A 19211-nucleotide genomic window follows, 5' to 3' on the forward strand; every position below is an offset into this window, starting at 1 on the left:
TGGGAGAGTGTTGCTGAGAATAGCAAAGTAGGTGACTTCTGACATTTAGGCTAGCACCATCCATCCCCTTTGAGTATCTGCTCTGCTTCTCCAGATGGTTTGTGGAATTTTAACTTCATCAAGGGTGGTTTATCTACTGCCTTTGAACCAAGCCTCCGTGCACTGGGCAGTCGTGTGAGAAAATACCATCGTGCATAGTAAAGGACTAGTAGGAATCTATGGAATAGATGGGAAGTGGGGGGGATATAAAGTGAGTTCATGTAAATTAAGTAGCATACTGTGATAATGCTGAGTGATAGGCGTGGGATATGGTGAATGTCGGAGGGAGTGTGTCCAATAATTAGGGGTGAGGAGGGATGTCTGTAGCGGCTGCACGGCCAGCCTGGCCACATGCATTCTTCATGGGTCAAATTTTGGGAAAACAGCAACACTCGGTGAAGAAATACACTGCCCTTGAAAAGAGGCAAGAAGGTCAAAACCTCACTTCTCACTGACACCTATAGTATTCCTTGTTTGGCCAACTGATCATTCACCAGGTGCAGGCTGCAGAGGGATCCCTTACTGTCACAGATAGAAGAGCCTGCCAGAGATAGCAGAGCTATCCTTCACTTAGTTGGCAGATCCCTCACGAGGTGAATACAGTGAAGCATCTCCTAACTATACAAATGTAGGAGATTTGTAATACTTTGTTAAAATGTATGGATGTATGTTTTTTGAATGTCCAGATATCTACAAGAAATAGTTATTCTAGGCTTAATCTCATAGGTAGACCTGTAATCTGTGTCCACATTAAGAATATTACCAGCTGCCGTAGAGTGTGGATTTAAAATGATTCCTGTTTAGGCCTCGCCTAGACAACATATGTGCTGTCTCTTCAAGACATTTTGTTTACTATCAGTGGGCTTGCAGCCTACCCATTGCTTACCATCGGTTGGCTTCGTTGTCACTGTGATGTTTCCGCTTCTATGTGGTCAGTGTGTGATGGCTTGACTTTATTTTCATCTTCTGAACCCTACCATGGTGCATGGCACACGTATTTGTGTCCTTCCACTGTTTCTCTCATGGCAGCTACTTTTTTCTTTAGCTTTAAACAGTCCTTGCGAGTCCACTTCATCCATGTTCTGGGTTTTAGCTTTTTTTGACATTGCCAATTAATTTCTTCATGCCTGTGTATTCCTCTATTTTCCAAAAGTTTTTCGTGCAACCAAAGGCAGCATCTTCCTTCGGGTTTGTGCTCTTTAAGTTTCATTTTTTACTAGTATAACTTCATTTTATGTACATGTTAGATTCTTTAAACAGTCCTTGTGAGTGCAAATTTTCTTTTTCTTTTACAGCCACCCATGTCCCGAGGTGTATCTTTTTTCCCCATGACCTGTTTATTTTTTATTAGTGTAACTTCCTTTTATGTACACACATGATTCTTAATTTACACCACTCCATTCCATGCCACTCCACTGCACGCCATGCCACTCCACTCTATGCCACTACACCTCTTCACTCTATGCCACTCTACTCTATGCCACTCTATTCTACTCAACATCATTATATGCCTGTCCATGTCACTCTACTCAGTGCCAACCTACACCACTCTATGCCACTTCACTTTATATCACTCCACTCTATACCTCTTGAGTCTGTGCCACTGCATGTTACGCCACTCTACTCCACTTTACTCTATTTATGCCACTTCCCTCTACTCTGCCATGCTACTTTAGTCCACTCTATTTTATGTCACTCTACTTTATGCCACTCTACGCCAACCTACTCTATGCCATTCCACTCTATGCCACTCGTCTACTCTGCACCACTTCACTCCATTCTATGGCACTCTGCTCTATGCCACTCTACTCCATTCTATGCAACTCTACTCCACACCACTCTACTCTGTGTCACTCTACGCCACTACTCCATTCCACGCCACTCTACTCCATGCAACACCACTGTGTGCCACACCACTCTATGCCACTCTAATCTACACCACTGTATGCCACACCACTCTACTCTGCTCCACTCTATGCTACTCCACTCCAGTCCACTCTATGCCATGCCACGCTGTGCCTCTCTACACACCTCCACTCTATGCCAATCCACTATACTCCACTCTATTCTAATTCAATCTGTTCTATGCCAATCTATGCTACTTCACTGTCTACTGCTCCACGCCACTCTACTCCACTCCACTGAATCTTTATGCCTCTCTACTCTATGCCACTTTGCGCCACTCACTCTACACCACTCACTATACACCATCCACTCTACGCCACTCCACTGTACTTTGCCTCTCTACTCTATGCCACTCTACTCTATGCCACTCTGCGCCAATCACTATACACCACTCACTATACACCATCCACTCTTTGCCACTCCAATCCACTCTATACAGTCTGCACCACTCCACTCTATGCTGTACCACTCTATGCCCCTTTAATCTAAGCCCATCTATGCTACACCCCTCTAATCAATACCCCTTTACTCCATACCCCTCTGCTCTACACTCTTCTGCTCTACATTCCTCTACTCTACATCCCCCCACTCTATGCCTCTCAAATCTACACCAGTCCACTCCACTCTACGCCATACCACTCTACTCTACTCTACTTTGGGTTTCCGCCATGTTGAACAGAAGCCATGCAGCTGTACAACATTACTAAAAGACATAGGTAAAGCCATTATCTCACGCATGGTGAGACCTCTTGACTTTGCCAATGCATGTTTCTTGGTGTGGGCTCTCTGTTACCACTGGTTCTTAGGATTTGTTGTACATTACTCCCACAAAGGCGCTTGTACAGAGATCTTTATGATCATTCTCTTTGTCAAAGTGTAGGGACATATGTATTGTCTTTGTTACTCCAGGCTTTCAAACGCTTCTGCCATCTCTCCTCCAATTACCTCTGAGCTGGTCCTACGTACATCCTGTGACAAACACAGGTGGTAATCAGTATACAGCAACGAATTTTACAATTATATAGCCATGAACGTCGTATTATTTTATGCCTGTGCTATATGTAGAACTAATCTGTTTCCCTGGGGTGCATTCAACAACAACTGCACTGGCAACATTACTGAAAATATATATGGTGTGGAAAGCCAATTGTCTTTTCGAAGTATGTAGTCTCATATGTCTCGAACGTCAGACAGTTCTCGGTTTCAGTGGTACCTCAATTATTTAGAGAGATAATTGAGATTTTACTAAATTTACAATATAAGTGCCTAACTTGATTAATGTTTTTGTGTTGTTAGATGAATATTATCAAGCTAAGGAAATATAAATGCTACAGTTTGGCTATTAACTACTTTTCAAATACAAACAGAAAGATTTAAATCGTGCATAACCATATGTGTTATACAGTGGGGTAATACAAGCCATATTAATGTGGGGGTGGCCATTTTATTACCATAATGTTTAACGAAAAATAGACATGGCGGATCATTTCGAAGGGCGTAAGATTAACATCACCTTATAACCACAGAGTTGGTGACACTCCTGGTGAACAATATATTAAAACCATAGAATCTGTTTTACGATGCAACGTAAGTGTGTCAGACGCCATTTTGAAACCATAGAGTCCACGTGCAGATGCCACACACATGCGGTAGACCCTATTTTGAAACCACCTTTGTAAATATAATGGCTATTTTATTTCATCTTTTTGATTGTATTGGATATTTGAGTAATACAACAATTAATGTGTATCTGCTGTCATTACCTAACAATAATAGTGAACTCAGTAATATACTTTGTTCTTTTACCAGGTAAAGGTTACCATCATTATTAAAACTACGCAACAGTTTGGAAAGATCTTTTTCTTTTTTGTTCGTTTTAGCAGCTGCATTAGTAGCACATAGGTGTTTTAGGATACATCTATCCTGTAAATTGAGAGAGAGTTTTCATACCATAAAGCAGAGATGACGTTATGAAATGACTTGGCTTTTGATTCTTACTTTATAAGCAATGACTTTGGAAACAGTTTTGAACTTGTAGAAACTTAAAAATGTTGAGCATGATGTTAATAGTTATCGATAAGCGTTTTATTCTACTGATATACTGATTGCATGTAAACGTCTTTGATTGTAGAGAGCGTTTTGGCCAGTAAAATGTATGAAAGGATTGGAATTCGAAAAATAGTCAATCAAAACAAAAACAAACTATACATGAATTAAAACATAAATAAATTGAAAGGTCCTTGACTTGATTTGTAGAAAGCGAACAGTTGCTACATATTTTTTGAGGCCACTCATGAGATATGTCATCCTGATTTTGGATGCTGAGTACCTACACTTGTTACATTTGAAAAGGTGGGAGTGAGGGGTACCAAAACTATTCAGCGCTCTTGCAGTACCATTAATGGGAGAGTACCTGCCCTTCTCGGTAGCAAACAGGTACTCCGGGGTAGGGAGGGCCCGCGCTTCTCTATTTGGATGGGGAGCTGCCTCGAAAGCTGACACAGCCCAACCCCCCTGTCACATCTGGAGATGAGGTGATCCACAGAGAGGGCAGCCAAGAACCCACATGAATCTCATGGAACAGGGCGCTGCGCGCACTGCAGGGTCTATGAGAGTGTAGCACTGAGGGGAGATCGCCTCCAGGCGCTAGACTGGGAGTTTCGCGACTCTGAAAAGGGAGGATTTCGGTTTCATTACGAAAAACCGTGTGAAGTGCTTGGAAGCCAGTAGACGTGCGAACTTGTTTGAGGATGTCCCAATAATCCACGGCCCGTCCAGGACAAGTTTTAAAGCACCCACCGCACGGCTAACTCCATCCCAGCCCTAAAGGCCGATCGCAGACCTGGTCCTGAGTAGTAACTGCCTCTTCTCTAGCCCTGCAGGCCTTTTACAGGCCCAAACCTGTGCTGTGATTTATATAACCCTATCCCTCTCATGAAAGCCGTCCATAGACCCCGGCGTGACTTGTGACTGACTCTGTCCTCGTCCTAAAAGCCACTCTAAGACCCACGTGACTGGCTCAGTCCCAGCCCTACTGGCCTCCGGGCATAACACGCGACGGTCTCCCTAACCCTGCCAGGCTTTCAGTAGCATCCGCCTCGCATGTGACCTTTATGACTAAATTGTCTGCATCCCTATCGGCCTTTAAGAGTCTATACCTTGTATATGTCTGAGTGGCCATGTGATTCCAAGCCCAAAAGTCTTCTAGCGGGACAGGCCTGCAAAAAAACTCACGATTTCCACCGAAGAGCAGCCCCTGCCAGAGGCCCGCATGCCTAAGCCTAGCCTGCTCGAGCTTAACGCGGGGTAATTGAAAACCAAGCTGGGCTTTACAGGTCCCTTGTGGACAAGGATGCCGCGACAGCTGTGGCGCGGAAGGGGTTAACGCCATTATGTGTTGCCTTGCCATCCATCCCCTTAACCCCCACTGTTCCACAGTCCAACCCCTTCCCCACTGGAGGGGCAGTGGTGATATTTGACCTTCACTGGACTAAGTCCTGTGCAGCGGGACAGCTGTTGTCATCCGCCTCCCCATGTGCCAGTACCCCCACCCCCCCAATCCCAGGCAAGCATTTCAGCACTTCAGGCCTCCCCCGGCACATGTGGCGCTGTCACTCAATCTGCCAAACTTTTATTTTAGTTCCAGGGCTGGTCAGAAGGTGCCCTGGCGGGGCTCAGAGACGTTCCCAGATCTTTGGAAGAGCCCATTCACTGCCCTGGGCACCGCACACCGACGAAGGTACACCCTAACACGGCCAGGCCCCCCTCACCCTCCCAGAGGTCGCGTGCTGCTGCGTTTCCCGCTTTTCAAGGTGTAACCTTACCCGAGCCATGGGCCCCGGAGCGCTCCTCGTCTGCTGCATCTCGGCGCTACAACTCTGCAGTCAGGTAAGCCTTTCTTTCAAAAAGATAGAGTGAGCTCACCCTGGACTCAGATGAGAGATCCGGCCCAGATACTTTGTAGGACATGGGAAAGGTGGGCAGTTACCCAGGGTGCCCACCTCCCAAGGGCCCTCCCTGGCAAAGTGAACTCTTTCTTTAGTTCACCTCTATGTGTTTCCATATCTCACCCTTAAGCAAATCATGCAATATTCACAGGCAACACCGGGCTTGAATCGACAGAAAATGGGTAGTAACATTCGAAGTGGTTCCAAACGGGGTTCTCAAAAATATTTCTGGCCCCCAAAATACTTAAGAAGTTGACGGGGTCCTGCGTTTGGAGCAGGTGTTTGCGCGGAGGGCGCGGTGCACGTTGATGAGTGTTTGAGGCAGCTGGAAAGGGGGGCTGTGGCGATGAAGCAGAGGAGACGGAAAACGGGTAGGAGTAGAGAGGAGGCATGAAAGGCGCTCGGGACAGAGAGTTCAAGGAACTTGGGCGCTTGTTGTCAACACTACAGGCGCCTAGACAGCTTGTGAGGGAAGCTTAGCGTCTATAGACACAGAATGGGACCAGCATGTGGCATAAGAGAGCGTGAGGAGCTACAGTGTGAGGGATTAAACCCGTGGCCACTGTAAACTGCTTGGAACCCACAGATACCGTGCAAGGAGCTAGGACCTAAAGATTGGCGCCGTGAGGAGCTGGACCTCACTGTGAGTAGCCCGGGCCCACAGACATACACTGCGAGGAGCCTGGGGGCCCACAGACATACACTGCGAGGAGCCAGGGGCCCATAGACATACACTGCGAGGAGCCTGGGGGCCTATAAATATACACCATGGGGAGGCTGAGGGTCCATAGACACACACCGCGAGGAGCCTGGGCCCCATAGACACACACCGTGAGGAGCCAGGGACCCATAAACATACACCGCGAGCAGCCTGGGGGCCCACAGACATACACCGCGAGGAGCCAGGGGCCCATAGACATACACTGCGAGGAGCCTGGGGGCCCATAAATATACACCATGAGGAGGCTGAGGGTCCATAGACACACACCGCGAGGAGCCTGGGCCCCATAGACACACACCGTGAGGAGCCCGGGGCCCGTAGACATACACCGTGAGGAGCCAGGGCCCCACAGACATACACCGCGAGGAGCCTGCGGGCCCACAGATGTACACTGCGTGGAGCCAGGGGCCCATAGATGTACACTGTGAGGACCCTGGGGGCCCACAGACATACACTGTGAGGAGTCTGGGAGTTCCATAGACATGTGAGGAGCCCGGGAGTCATAGACATACCCTGTGAGGAGCCTGGGACCCAGAGACATATACTGTGAGGAGCCCAGGGCCCATAGACATACACCGTGAGGAGCCCGGCCCACAGACATACACCACGAGGAAACTGGGGGACCACAGACGTACACCGCGTGGAGCCAGGGGCCCATAGATGTACACTGTGAGGAGCCTGGGGGACCATAAATATACACTGTGAGGACCCTGGGGGCACACGGACATACAATGTGAGGAACCCGGGCCCACAGACATACACTGGGAGGAGCCTGGGGCCCATAAACATACACTGTGAGGAGCCCGGGGCCCATAGACAGTGTGAGGCGCTTGGAGGTCTGTGCCACAGGTCGGGTGCCTTAGACAGGCAGTGTGAAGAGCTACTATTTGGATGGAGTCAGGTGCCCCACCGGATGAAGTAGTGTCCCTACTTCACCACCACAGCAGTAAAACTGTTTAAGAGCTGAGCAGGAACTGTGCACCGTGTGTACCCAAGCACTTCCCACCAGTGGGAAAAGTGAACAACCATTGGCTAAGTGAACATGTCTGACTTTATGCGCGAACGAATGCAAACAGAGGCCCAAATGCTGCTTTCATACATTGACGCTATTTAGCATATTTAGCATATAAAAGCCTGACCGGCTGGATTTGCCAATAGTGGAAAAAAGCAGCAAACATGATTAATTCATTGAGGAGATCTAGAACTGAATGTGACAGCGTGATGATGGTGACTGTACTTTTCAGGTATTAAATAGTCCCTCACGCATTCCAGTGAATCACTTACTAAATGGCGGAGTGATACACCTACCTGCTAAGAGCATGAGGTGAGAGAGCTATACTGCCCCTGGCAATATTTTATGGTTTAAATCTTTTTATCAATGTAAGTAGCAAAGTACAATAACCATCCCACCTACAACAACTGCCTGATGAGGAACAACAAAAGAACAACAACTCGGTAGGGCAACCAAGGAGACGAGAAGGAAGGATATCTGGGGTAAGGATGCCTGTGGGAAAGGTATGAGGGTGCATCGAGTACCTGCGGGATTAAGGCACAAGATCCAAGGTAGCAGTAAAAGGTGGTGTGGGGGGGGGGGGGGTGGAAGAAACCAAAGATAGTACGTCACTCGCTGAATCAGGTAGGTGTGTGATCGGGTGTGTCAGGTGAAGTCAAGTATGTCGGGCATGTCAATTCTCTTGGCAATATTTAAAAAAGTTAGTAACAAAAGGCCCTACAGACAGCTGGGCTGTCACACCAGATCTAAAATTGTCTCATTACATGCGGAAAATTAGCACAAAAACATTTGCACGTGTTACTCTTCATTCTCCCCACCTGAGTGAAAATCAGGCGAAAAAGCACAGTGAATCCTTGGCATAAATGTTACTTACACCGGGTTGTTTTGGTGCAGTCATCAGTCATTGACAATAGTGATGATAGTGGTGTAACTTCATCACAAGGAAGAGTGGGCCCTGCTGGAAGACAGACTGATGTACTGTTGCATTGTGTTGTCCTGGAGGTTTATGTTGCACCATCCTAGCAGCAAGGCCAGCTCAGAGCAGTTGATCCAAGTGGTGGGTGAAGAGGAATGTGGCATGATCCCGGGATCGGTGCCATGCTAGGAGGGAGAGGTGGCACAAACACAACAGGGGATCTGTGGTGCTCTTTAGACTTTGCTCTGTTTATTCTCTCCTACCGGGTACTCCTAAAGTTCATACTGCACCCCTAAATTCAGCCCTCCATGTTGCAGCAGGACTAGTGCTAGCGAGTGAAACATTTGACCAATTCGCCCCAGTCGATGCTTTGAAAAACAATGAGTGGAGTGGCCCAAAGTATTTTGGGGAGCCTGCCCCGCAATGCTGAATGCTGGGGTTGCAACCACCAAGGCTGCCTAGTTTTGCCTCCACCCGTGCCCCTTTTTACCATCACACTACATCCCTGTCTTTTTACTTCACTGTGTGTCACTGGCACTTATTTTTGGGGACCGGCACTTATTTTTCCTCATCAGATATTGACCGCTAGCAAGAGAGAGAAAACCCAACAAATGGGAAAGAAGGAGGCGAAGAAAGCTGGAAAAACTGAGCCAATGGAAGAAAGCAGGGCGCGGCAAGAGTGAGATAATGGGGCAGCAGTGTCTGGTGGTGGATTAAAGAGGCCTGAGCTAATCTCAGCGCTACACAGCCTTTGGTATTCAGTGCACCGATTTCCAATAGCACCGCCAGAGCAGAGCTTTGGGCACCGGCACTCATTCTTTTCCTAATTAGGCACTGATAGTGCCGGTGATCACCACCTGCAGCCACCTGTAGAAACTAAGAACTCCATGACATCCTTGTGTGATTGCCCTTTGAAGCAAGAAGCATTTTGAAAAAGGCATGTTTAACCCGAGAAGACATACGTCCAGCCTCACCCATTTACCCACCGCAGTATCAAACTCTCTCTGAAAATAGCCAGTCCCTGTGTAGTCCAGAGTAATCTCTTCTGAAGATGTCAGCCTTCAAAACCATGCAGACGCGGGCCCAGTCCTTCTGAAGGGCACCTGTGATCTGGCACTCCCTCTCAGACTCACCATGGACCACCTCTTCCTACTGTACCTTCAAAAAAGAACTGAGAACTGGAACGACACAGCTCCATCTTTAGTCCCGGTAACTTGCAGCTCCTCAGCACCTTCTCCAGAACAAGTTCTCTAGGAACTAGACTCAAAGGCATTGTGGAATATGTAAAGTAGTACTCATGTAGTACTCCTTTACATACTCGTAAATGCATTTGTGAATAGTCTCCAAAGCATCTAAAATGGGAATAATATTGGAGTATTCATGTACAGTTACTGCAAACTTAGAGACTGTGTCCTCTTTGCACTTTTATTAAAATGGAGTTAGACATCTCGGGGCAGATTTACAAAGGTATGTAAGAGTACCTAAAAGATTACTTCTGTAGTACTACGTCCCATACTCATAAAAGCTTTAATTAATTGGACTATTATTAGTAATGTTCCAAATAGTGCAGTTGATATGTGTTTTAGGTTCAGAATAATGTCAACTGCCTTTATGAACAGAAGGCAAACTAATTTTCCCACAAGATGTTTGTACTTTTTATGCGTGCATTTTTATATTAGAATCTATAGTACCAATGTGGTACTGTTTGTATGTAACGCTGTCTGACGCCTGCCTGGCCCAGTTTGAGCTATGTAAAACTGCAAATAAATTAGTAAGGAAGGCCAAGGGATCCTGGTCAGGTCATGCCAGTGGGTGATGCCAGGGAAGGATGCTATCCAGCAGCACTGTCTGCCCTCCCTCCTGGTGATTTCCTTCTTTGCTAGTACACCGTGTAGCCTACACAGTTGTAGCCGCCACCTTCCATACTGGTCAGTCCCACTTTCCTCAGGTGGGCATTACCTGAAGCCCACCCAGCACACCCGCTGCCACCTGTGTCAGGCTCATGGGTACCCCTGGCAAGGTAACTTCTGCTGCTTGTGTTAAGGCCTGTCTGGAGTTGTGATGCGGCAGGACAGGGTTAGGAGAGGGCAGGCATCCCCAGAGATTATATAGTGCTTACTTCTGGGTGTTGACCTGCTTTTAAGCCCTGTCACTGGTTCCAGGCAAGATGATTCCCCATCAGAATAAACTTCCTCTTTCTTACATCTTTCCATTCTCTCATGTCATGTTCTTCCATTTCCTGTTCCCATACACACCCTGGAAGTGGCTTTCAGGTGGAATTAAGGCCTTTACTAGAACTCAACCTGATGCCACATACGCTTCTTTTCCAGGCACAGAAGATATTGTAATTCGGCTAAATTTGGAAAACAAGTCTTTATTGAACTCAGATCTTACCTGCACTCGACACTTGGTTTGATTCAGTGACTGGAAACCTGATAAGTGATGTTGACCGAAGCGACTATGCTCTCTTCACTTTCAGAATTAGTCTTGTGCAGTGTGCACCTTGCAAAAAATTGTATTTCTTGAGGCTGTAATTTGCCTAGTAAAGCCTTGAGAAAACCCATCACCTGATTCAGAGTCGCTAACATGTTTTGACTGTATTCAGGATTCAAAATCAATAACAAATTGTTTTCCACACTGAATTGAATTGCAACACCACTTTTGATGATGTGTCAAGACTTTTAAAATCCAGTACTTGTTTGTTTTTACAAGTCAAGCACTGCATAGTTCACAACTTAGAAAGTCAGTGAGTGAAGAGTGTGGGTGAAGTGTACCCTACTGAGCGCCTAGAAGGAGAATGCTGTAGTGTTTAGGAGCAGTATAGGAGGGGTCGGGGGTTTTGAGGGATGTGTGTTGAAAACCCCATTATAGGGGCGGGAATGTGTGTACAGGTCTGCCAGCTCACACGGGGCACCATGTGACACCCAGATGTACCACTTCTCACACAGCAACCCGGTGAAGAGACACTATCACATGGTGGGCTGGGAACCCTTGCACAGAATAGGTTTCCTGTTGACCTGTAAATGCTGTGCACACCGGGGCTCCAATGTGATGCTGCCCATGACACCTGCCAAACAAGAGAGCCGAGGAAGACCTGATCAGCACCGGCCCCCTAACAAGGGGCATGGGATTGCTAAAGGTAGCCGGTCAGCATCCTTCTCACTTCATTGAGTCTCCAGCCTCAGGGATGTAGGCGATGCATGACCACTGCCTGGGAAGGTATCCAGACCCTACCTCGTGCCTTGACACAACCAACCTTTTCTTTCAATGACCCTTCACTTACTTCCCATCCTCTGCGTGCCTCTTAGCACAACCTGCTGTAATTTACATGCATGCTCACCTTAAACCCTCATTTGGTACTTCTGCGATTTACCCACACCTCATCTCAAAGATCACAAACTCTGCTTTAAAAGCTATAACATAACTACACCTAATCTCCTGTAGTTTATCTAATAATTCTTCCAACCACTTGCATGCGTTCACGTACCCCCTCCCACTAAAGATCATACCATACTTGTATTAATCTACCACATAGAAATTGGAGTAAACGCATGGAACACTTTCCTTAAGAACACAAGACTCATCTAAATAACTAACAACAATCCCTGGAAAAAACACTAACTTAGGGTTCCGGAGCGGCTGGTCTCCCGGGGCAGTAACTGCTATATAAATCCAGCTACAATACAATTCATTGGGAGACGGCTCCTGTTGATTTTGTTGTTGCTGTGCCCCACTCACCATGACCACCCCCCACCCCCCGCTCCAAAGCCCGCCCTTTCGCCCCTCACGATCACATGGTGAAAATTAGCAAGTCTGGCGTATGTATGTGCATGCACTTGTGTGTACGACCCCCACCTAGTTATCCTATAAGTATACACATGCCAATACGTATGAATGAATGCCCTTGTTAACAGTAGGTAAATCAGAGCAGTATTGTGACTGTGCCTAAAGCAGCGCTTTCATAGTTTGTGTATAAAGAAGGGGAAATGAGTGTCACGGTGTTAACTCTCTTGCCTATTACTTTCTACCTAAATGCCGTAGTGTTAACCGTACTATGCAGTGTGAACACAATAAAATCTGTAATGGCACGTAAGATGATGAGAAATATGGCTGCGCTTCACTGAAAGCAAACAGTGCAGTGTGCAACAAATGTATTGTGAAATGCAATAAGAGAGAACTCTGTAAAATCCAATAAAGCTTGTTTAAAAAAAAAAAAAAAAAAAGAGGAAATACGTGTTAGTGAAATAATACTTTTGTGTTCACTACGTGCAAAGCAGTGCAGTGGGCTGTATGTAAGTGTGGCATGGTCGGTATATGTAGAGCAGTCAGGCCCGGCTCGTGGGATGGAAAAGGGGTGGGGTGATGTGGCGTGTGACGGGAAGGGTGGGGGGACCAAAAAAAGTACCCTTTTCCCTCACCGCTCCATCCACTCTGTTCTCCTCCCTTGTTGCAGGGGCAGGCTCCCAGTCTGCTCTCTGGCCAATGCTGACGCTGGTCAGAGCAGCGTTCGGATTGGCTGGGAACACCCAGCCAGCGTGCTCCCAGGCTGACTGGAAGCCTCTGCCTGGTCTCTCCAAACCAGCAACGCATATAGTCAAAACATAATGAACAAAGTTTATCCGGTGACCAGATTTACAAATCCTTGCAGTGCCTTGTTATTATATCCAGTGCGCGGCTAAACATAAGGGCTGCTTTAATACACGGTTTGTACATAATGACATAAGTACATTGCTTTGCACAGGGCGATCTCAGTTCACTGCTTTACTCTACATGTGGTCACACAGTGCACTTTTTATGCAGTCATGCCAGAGAACCGCCTTACACAAAGTCACCCCTGTGCACTAGTTATATACAGTGATCCCGGCGAACTGATTTACATATAGTCAACCTATGTTGCTGCTTCACACAGGATCACACATCCGGTCATATATTTTTTTTAAAGTGTACTGAAGTCACTATTATGTATACACGTTCACTGTACATAAATAAGTCACAGAAGTAAGTACTTATAAATCAGGATCAAGGCATTGTGGGTATTTAGAAATCTGTTCACCGGAGAGTGTTAAATGTAAAGCAGTGCACTGGTGTCCTTATATATCAAAAAGTGTACTGAAATCATTATTCTATATAGATGTGCACTGGAGAGCACTCTACATAAACAAGGCACTGGAGTGAGTATTTATAAGTCATGAACACGGCATTCTGGGTATTTATAAATCTGTTCACCGGAGAGCGGTATATGTAAACAATGTACTGGTGTCAAGACATATATATAAAAAGTGCACTGAAATCACTATTCTATACAGATGTGAAACGAAGAGCACCTTACATAAACAAGGCACAGGAGTGAGTATTTATAAATCTTTTCACCTGAGCGTGTTATATGTAAAGTAGTGCATTGGTGTCAATATATATATAATAAATTGCACTAAAGTCGCTATTATGTATAGTCATGCACTGGAGAGCACTGTATATAAACAAGCACAGGAGTGAGTACTGATAAATCAGGAACAAGGCATCGCAGGTATTTATAAATCCGGTCACCGGAGAGCGTTATATGTGAAGCAGTGCACTGGTGTCATTATATATAGAACCGTGTACTGAAGTCACTATTATTATTATGTATAGCTGTGCACAGGAGAGCACTGTACGTTAACAAGGCACAGGAGTGAGTATTTATAAATCTGTTGACCGGAGAGTTTTATATGTAAAGCAGTGCGCTGGTGTCATTATATAGTTTTAAAAAGTGTACTAAAGTCACTATTATGTATAGCTGTGCACAGGAGAACACTGTATGTAAATAAGACACATGGGATAGTATTTATAAATCTGTTTACCAGAGAGCGTTATATGTGAAGCAGTGCATTGGTGTCAGTATGTATATAAAAAGTGCACTGAAGTCACTAATATGTATAGTCATGCACTGGAGAGCACTGTACATAAACAAGCACAGGAGTGAGCATTGATAAATCAGGAACAAGGCATCGCGGGTATTTATAAATCCAGTCACCAGAGAGCTTTATATGTAAAACAGTGCACTGGTGTCAATATATATAGAACCGTGTACTGAAGTTACTATTATGTATAGCTGTGCACAGGAGAGCACTGTACGTAAACAAGGTACAGGAGTGAGTATTTATAAATCTGTTCACCGGAGAGTGTTATATGTAAAGTAGTGTGCTGGTGTCATTATATATTTTTTTAAAGTGTACTCAAGTCACTGCTGTGTATAGCTGTGAACAGGAGAGTACTGTATGTAAACAAGGCACAGGCGTGAGTATTTATAAATCTGTTAAACAGAGAGCGTTAGATGTAAAGCAGTGCATTGGTGTCAATATATATGTAATAAAGTTCACTGAAATCCCTATTATGTATAGTCATGCACAGGAGAGCACTGTATGTAAACAAGGCACAGGAGTGAGTATTTATAAATCTGTTCACCAGAGAGTGGTAGATGTTAAGCAGTGCACTGGTGTCAATGCATATGTGCACTAAAGTCACCATTATGTATAGCTATGCACAGGAGAGCTCTGTACTTAAACACGACTTTGTGAGTGTTTATCCATTAATTCACTGGAGAGCGTTAGATGTAAAGCAGTGCACTGGTGTCATTATATATAGAACCATGTGTGGAAGTCACTGTTATGTATAGCCGTGCACAGGAGAGCACTGTATATACAAAAGGCACAAGGGAGGCTATCTATAAATCCCTTCACCAGAGAGTGTTATATGTAAAGCAGTGCGCTGGTGTCATTATATATTCTTTAAAAAGTGTACTAAAGTCACTATTATGTATAGACGTGCACAAGAGAGCACTGTATGTAATCAAGACACGGGAGTCAGTATTTATAAATCTGTTTACTGGAGAGCATTATATGTAAAGCAGTGCATTGGTGTCAGTATATATATAAAAAGTGCACTGAAGTCCCTAATATGTATAGTCATGCACTGGAGAGCACTGTACATAAACAAGACACAGGAGTGAGCATTAATAAACCAGGAACAAGGCATTGCGGGTATTTATAAATCCAGTCACCAGAGAGCGTTACATGTAAAGCACTGCACTGGTGTCATTATCTATCATTATTATGTATAGCTGTGCACAGGAGAGCACTGTATGTAAACAAGGCACATGAGTGAGTATCTATAAATCTGTTCACCTGAGAGTGTTATATGTAAAGCTGTGCACTGGTGTCAATATATATATAATACAGTGCACTGAAGTCACTATTATGTATAGTCATGCACTGGAGAGCACTGTACATAAACAAGCACAGGAGTGAGTACTGATAATTCAGGAACAAGGCATCGTGGGTATTTTTAAATCCAGTCACCGGAGAGCGTTACATGTAAAGCACTGCTCTGGTGTCATTATTATATATAGAACTGTGTACTGAAGTCACTATTATGTATAGCTGTGCACAGGAGAGCACTGTACGTAAACATGGTACAGGAGTGAGTATTTATCAATCTATTCACCGGAGACTGTTATATGTAAAGTAGTGCGCTGGTGTCATTATATATATATTTTTAAAGTGCACTGAAGTCACTATTATGTATAGTCATGCACTGGAGGCCAAAGTACATAAACAAGGCACAAGAGGGAGTACTGATAAATCAGGAACAAGGCATCGTGGGTATTTATAAGTCTGGTCACTGGAGAGCGTTAGATGTAAAGCAGTGCACTGGTGTCAATATATATAGAATCGTGTACTGAAGTCACTATTATGTTTAGCTGTGCACAGGAGAGCACTGTACATAAACAAGGTACGGGAGTGAGTATTTATAAATCTATTCACCAGGGAGTGTTATATGTAAAGTAGTGTGCTGGTGTCATTATATATTTTTGAAAAGTGTACTGAAGTCACTACTGTGTATAGCTGTGAACAGGAGAGTACTGTATGTAAACAAGGCACAGGAGTGAGTATTTATAAATCTGTTAAACAGAGAGTGTTAGATGTAAGCAGTGCACTGGTGTCAATGCATAAATATATACATAAAAAAAGTATACTGAAGTCCCTATTATGTATAGTCATGCACAGGAGAGCACTGCGTGTAAACAAGGCACAGGAGTGAGTATTTATACATCTGTTAACCAGAGAGCGGTAGATGTAAAGCAGTGCACCGGTGTCAATGTATATATATATATATATATATACATAAAAAAGTGTACTGAAGTCACTATTATGTATAGCTGTGCACAGGACAGCACTGTACTTAAGACTTTGTGAGTATTTATAAATTAATTCACTGGAGAGCGTTAGATGTAAAGCAGTGCACTGGTGTCATTATATATAGAACCATGTGTGGAAGTCACTGTTATGTATAGCCGTGCACAGGAGAGCACTGTATATACAAAAGGCACAAGGGAGGCTATCTATAAATCCCTTCACCAGAGAGTGTTATATGTAAAGCAGTGCACTGGTGTCATTATATATTTTAAAAAAGTGTACTAAAGTCACTATTGTGTATAGATGTGCACAGAAGAGCACTGTACATAAACAAGGCACATGAGTGAGAATCTATAAATCTGTTCACCCGAGAGTGTCAAATGTAAAGCAGTATAATGGTGTCAATATATATATATAATAAAGTGCACTGAAGTCACTATTATGTATAGTCATGCACTGGAGAGCACTGTACATAAACAAGGCACAGGAGGTAGTACTGATAAATCAGGAACAAGGCATCGTGGGTATTTATAAATCTGGTCACCGGAGAGCGTTAGATGTAAAGCAGTGCACTGGTGTCATTATATATAGAACCGTGTCCTGAAGTCACTATTATGTATAGCTGTGCACAGGAGAGCACTGTACGTAAACAAGGCACAGGAGTGAGTATTTATAAATCTATTCACCAGAGGGTGTTATATGTAAAGTAGTGTGCTGGTGTCATTATATATAGAACCGTGTACTGAAGTCACTATTATATATAGCTGTGCACAGGAGAGCACTGTACGTAAACAAGGCATCATAAGGATGTATAAATCTGTTCACCAGAAGGTGTTAAGTGTAAAGCAGTGCACTGGGATGCATGTATAAAAGCATAGCAGAAAAGGTCACTATATATAAAGAATTGTTTTGAGGTCAGTACATGAAAGCAGTGTAATGGAGTCACTGGGCCTGGAAAGCAGTGATTTGTGGTCACTCTGTATAAACCAGTGGAATGAGAGAGGGGCGGGTGGGGGCAGAGTGTGTGTATGTGTGTGTAAAGCAACATTTTCTATAGGTAGTGGAATGGGGTACCATTGTGCAGTACATTCTTGCTTCTATATGTAATTGTAATAGCATTTATTTAGGGCCTACTACCCTTGATGAGGCTTTGAAGCACTTTACGGCGAGTAGCACGTTACTCTGAAACCCAATATTAGTGTTTAGTATAGTGGTTATTGTAATTATTCATGTCCCCTTAAGAAAAATTGCAGGCATTTACTCCAGTGACTTTGTTAAAGATTATATTAATTCCAGTTAGGTGTGAGTATTGGCGGGGGCTATATGGTTTCCAGAGAACTGTTGGCGAGAGAAATAGGCTGGTGGAGATTAGGTAATGTTAGATTACAGGGGTACGGTTTTAAAGAGGAGAGGTCAAGCCCTATGAAATGAGGTATCAGCCTAGTTCAGAATTACAATAAGAAGGATTAAGGCAAGGATGAGACAGAGAGGAGGCTGTATTCATTAACAGGATGCTTGCAGAGGATGGAAGGTGAACAGACCGTTACTGAGGAGAGGTTGTTATCTATGAAACGAGGTATCAGCCAAGTTCAGAATTACAATAAGAAGGATTAAGGCAGGCATGAGACTGGGAGAGTATACTGAGAAATAGGAGGCAAGCAGAGGATGGAAGGTAAGAAGAGGATAACTGAAGGAAGAAAGGAGAGGAATCAAGCGGACGTACATGGAGTTCAATTTTTCAAGCAGAGTTTTAGGAGTATAAAGGGGGAATTCTTTCTGAGATAGCAAGCAATTGGGGATGTGAGGTGTAGAAAGAAACATTATACATAGTGCTCCAAATCCAGGCATACAGATTATACATGTGATTCTAGGTGTACACATCACTTAAACATGAAGGGGGTCATTATGAACATGGCCGTCTGGACCGCCATGCCGGTGGTGGCGGTAATTACGGCCACCGGCATGGCAGTCCAGACCCCCATATAATGATGCTGCCTAAACCCTACGGCGGAAAACACCACCACCACCAGCGGTAAGCCTGGCTGTGGCGGTGTTTTCCTATTCGCCAGGACAGCGCTGCAAGCAGCGCTGCCCTCCGGATAATGATACCCATTCCGCCAGCCTTTTCCTGGCGGTTTACACTTGCACATGGCACGGCCAGTGGAGGGGCCCCATGCAGTACCCCTTCATGCAGGTCTGATCTGTGCGACGGGTGCTGCTGCACCCGCCACACACCAACATTGGCGGTGGCTCCATTTTGAGCCGCCGTCAATGTTAAGGCCCTGTTCCCTGCTGGGCCAGCGTCCGGAAACACTGTTTCCGCCCACCGGCCCAGCAGGAAAAACATTATACGGCCGGTGAGGGGGCCGTCGCACTGGCGGTCTTCTGTTGACCGCGAGTGCTGCACTGTAGTGCGCTGGAGATTACTGTAAGCAAAGCAGGGACGGTGGTCACTCTGTTATGCAGGCCACTGTAGATCTATGTATATAAAGCAGTGTAC

At 45.0% G+C, this 19211-nt stretch overlaps 1 protein-coding gene across 1 annotated transcript in view; it reads left to right on the forward strand.

Annotated features, from left to right (window-relative positions):
• The first annotated feature begins 5529 nt into the window (after positions 1-5529).
• Positions 5530-19211, forward strand: part of CDH15 (cadherin 15) — a 129596-nt gene continuing 115914 nt past the window's right edge. The window contains exon 1 of the mRNA XM_069217230.1: positions 5530-5832. Within this exon, the coding sequence (XP_069073331.1) occupies positions 5776-5832 (57 nt within the window). The 5' untranslated portion in view covers positions 5530-5775. The remainder of the gene's footprint in view (positions 5833-19211) is intronic.

Source organism: Pleurodeles waltl, chromosome 12 (genome assembly GCF_031143425.1).
Source record: "Pleurodeles waltl isolate 20211129_DDA chromosome 12, aPleWal1.hap1.20221129, whole genome shotgun sequence".
Taxonomy (NCBI): Eukaryota; Metazoa; Chordata; class Amphibia; order Caudata; family Salamandridae; genus Pleurodeles; species Pleurodeles waltl.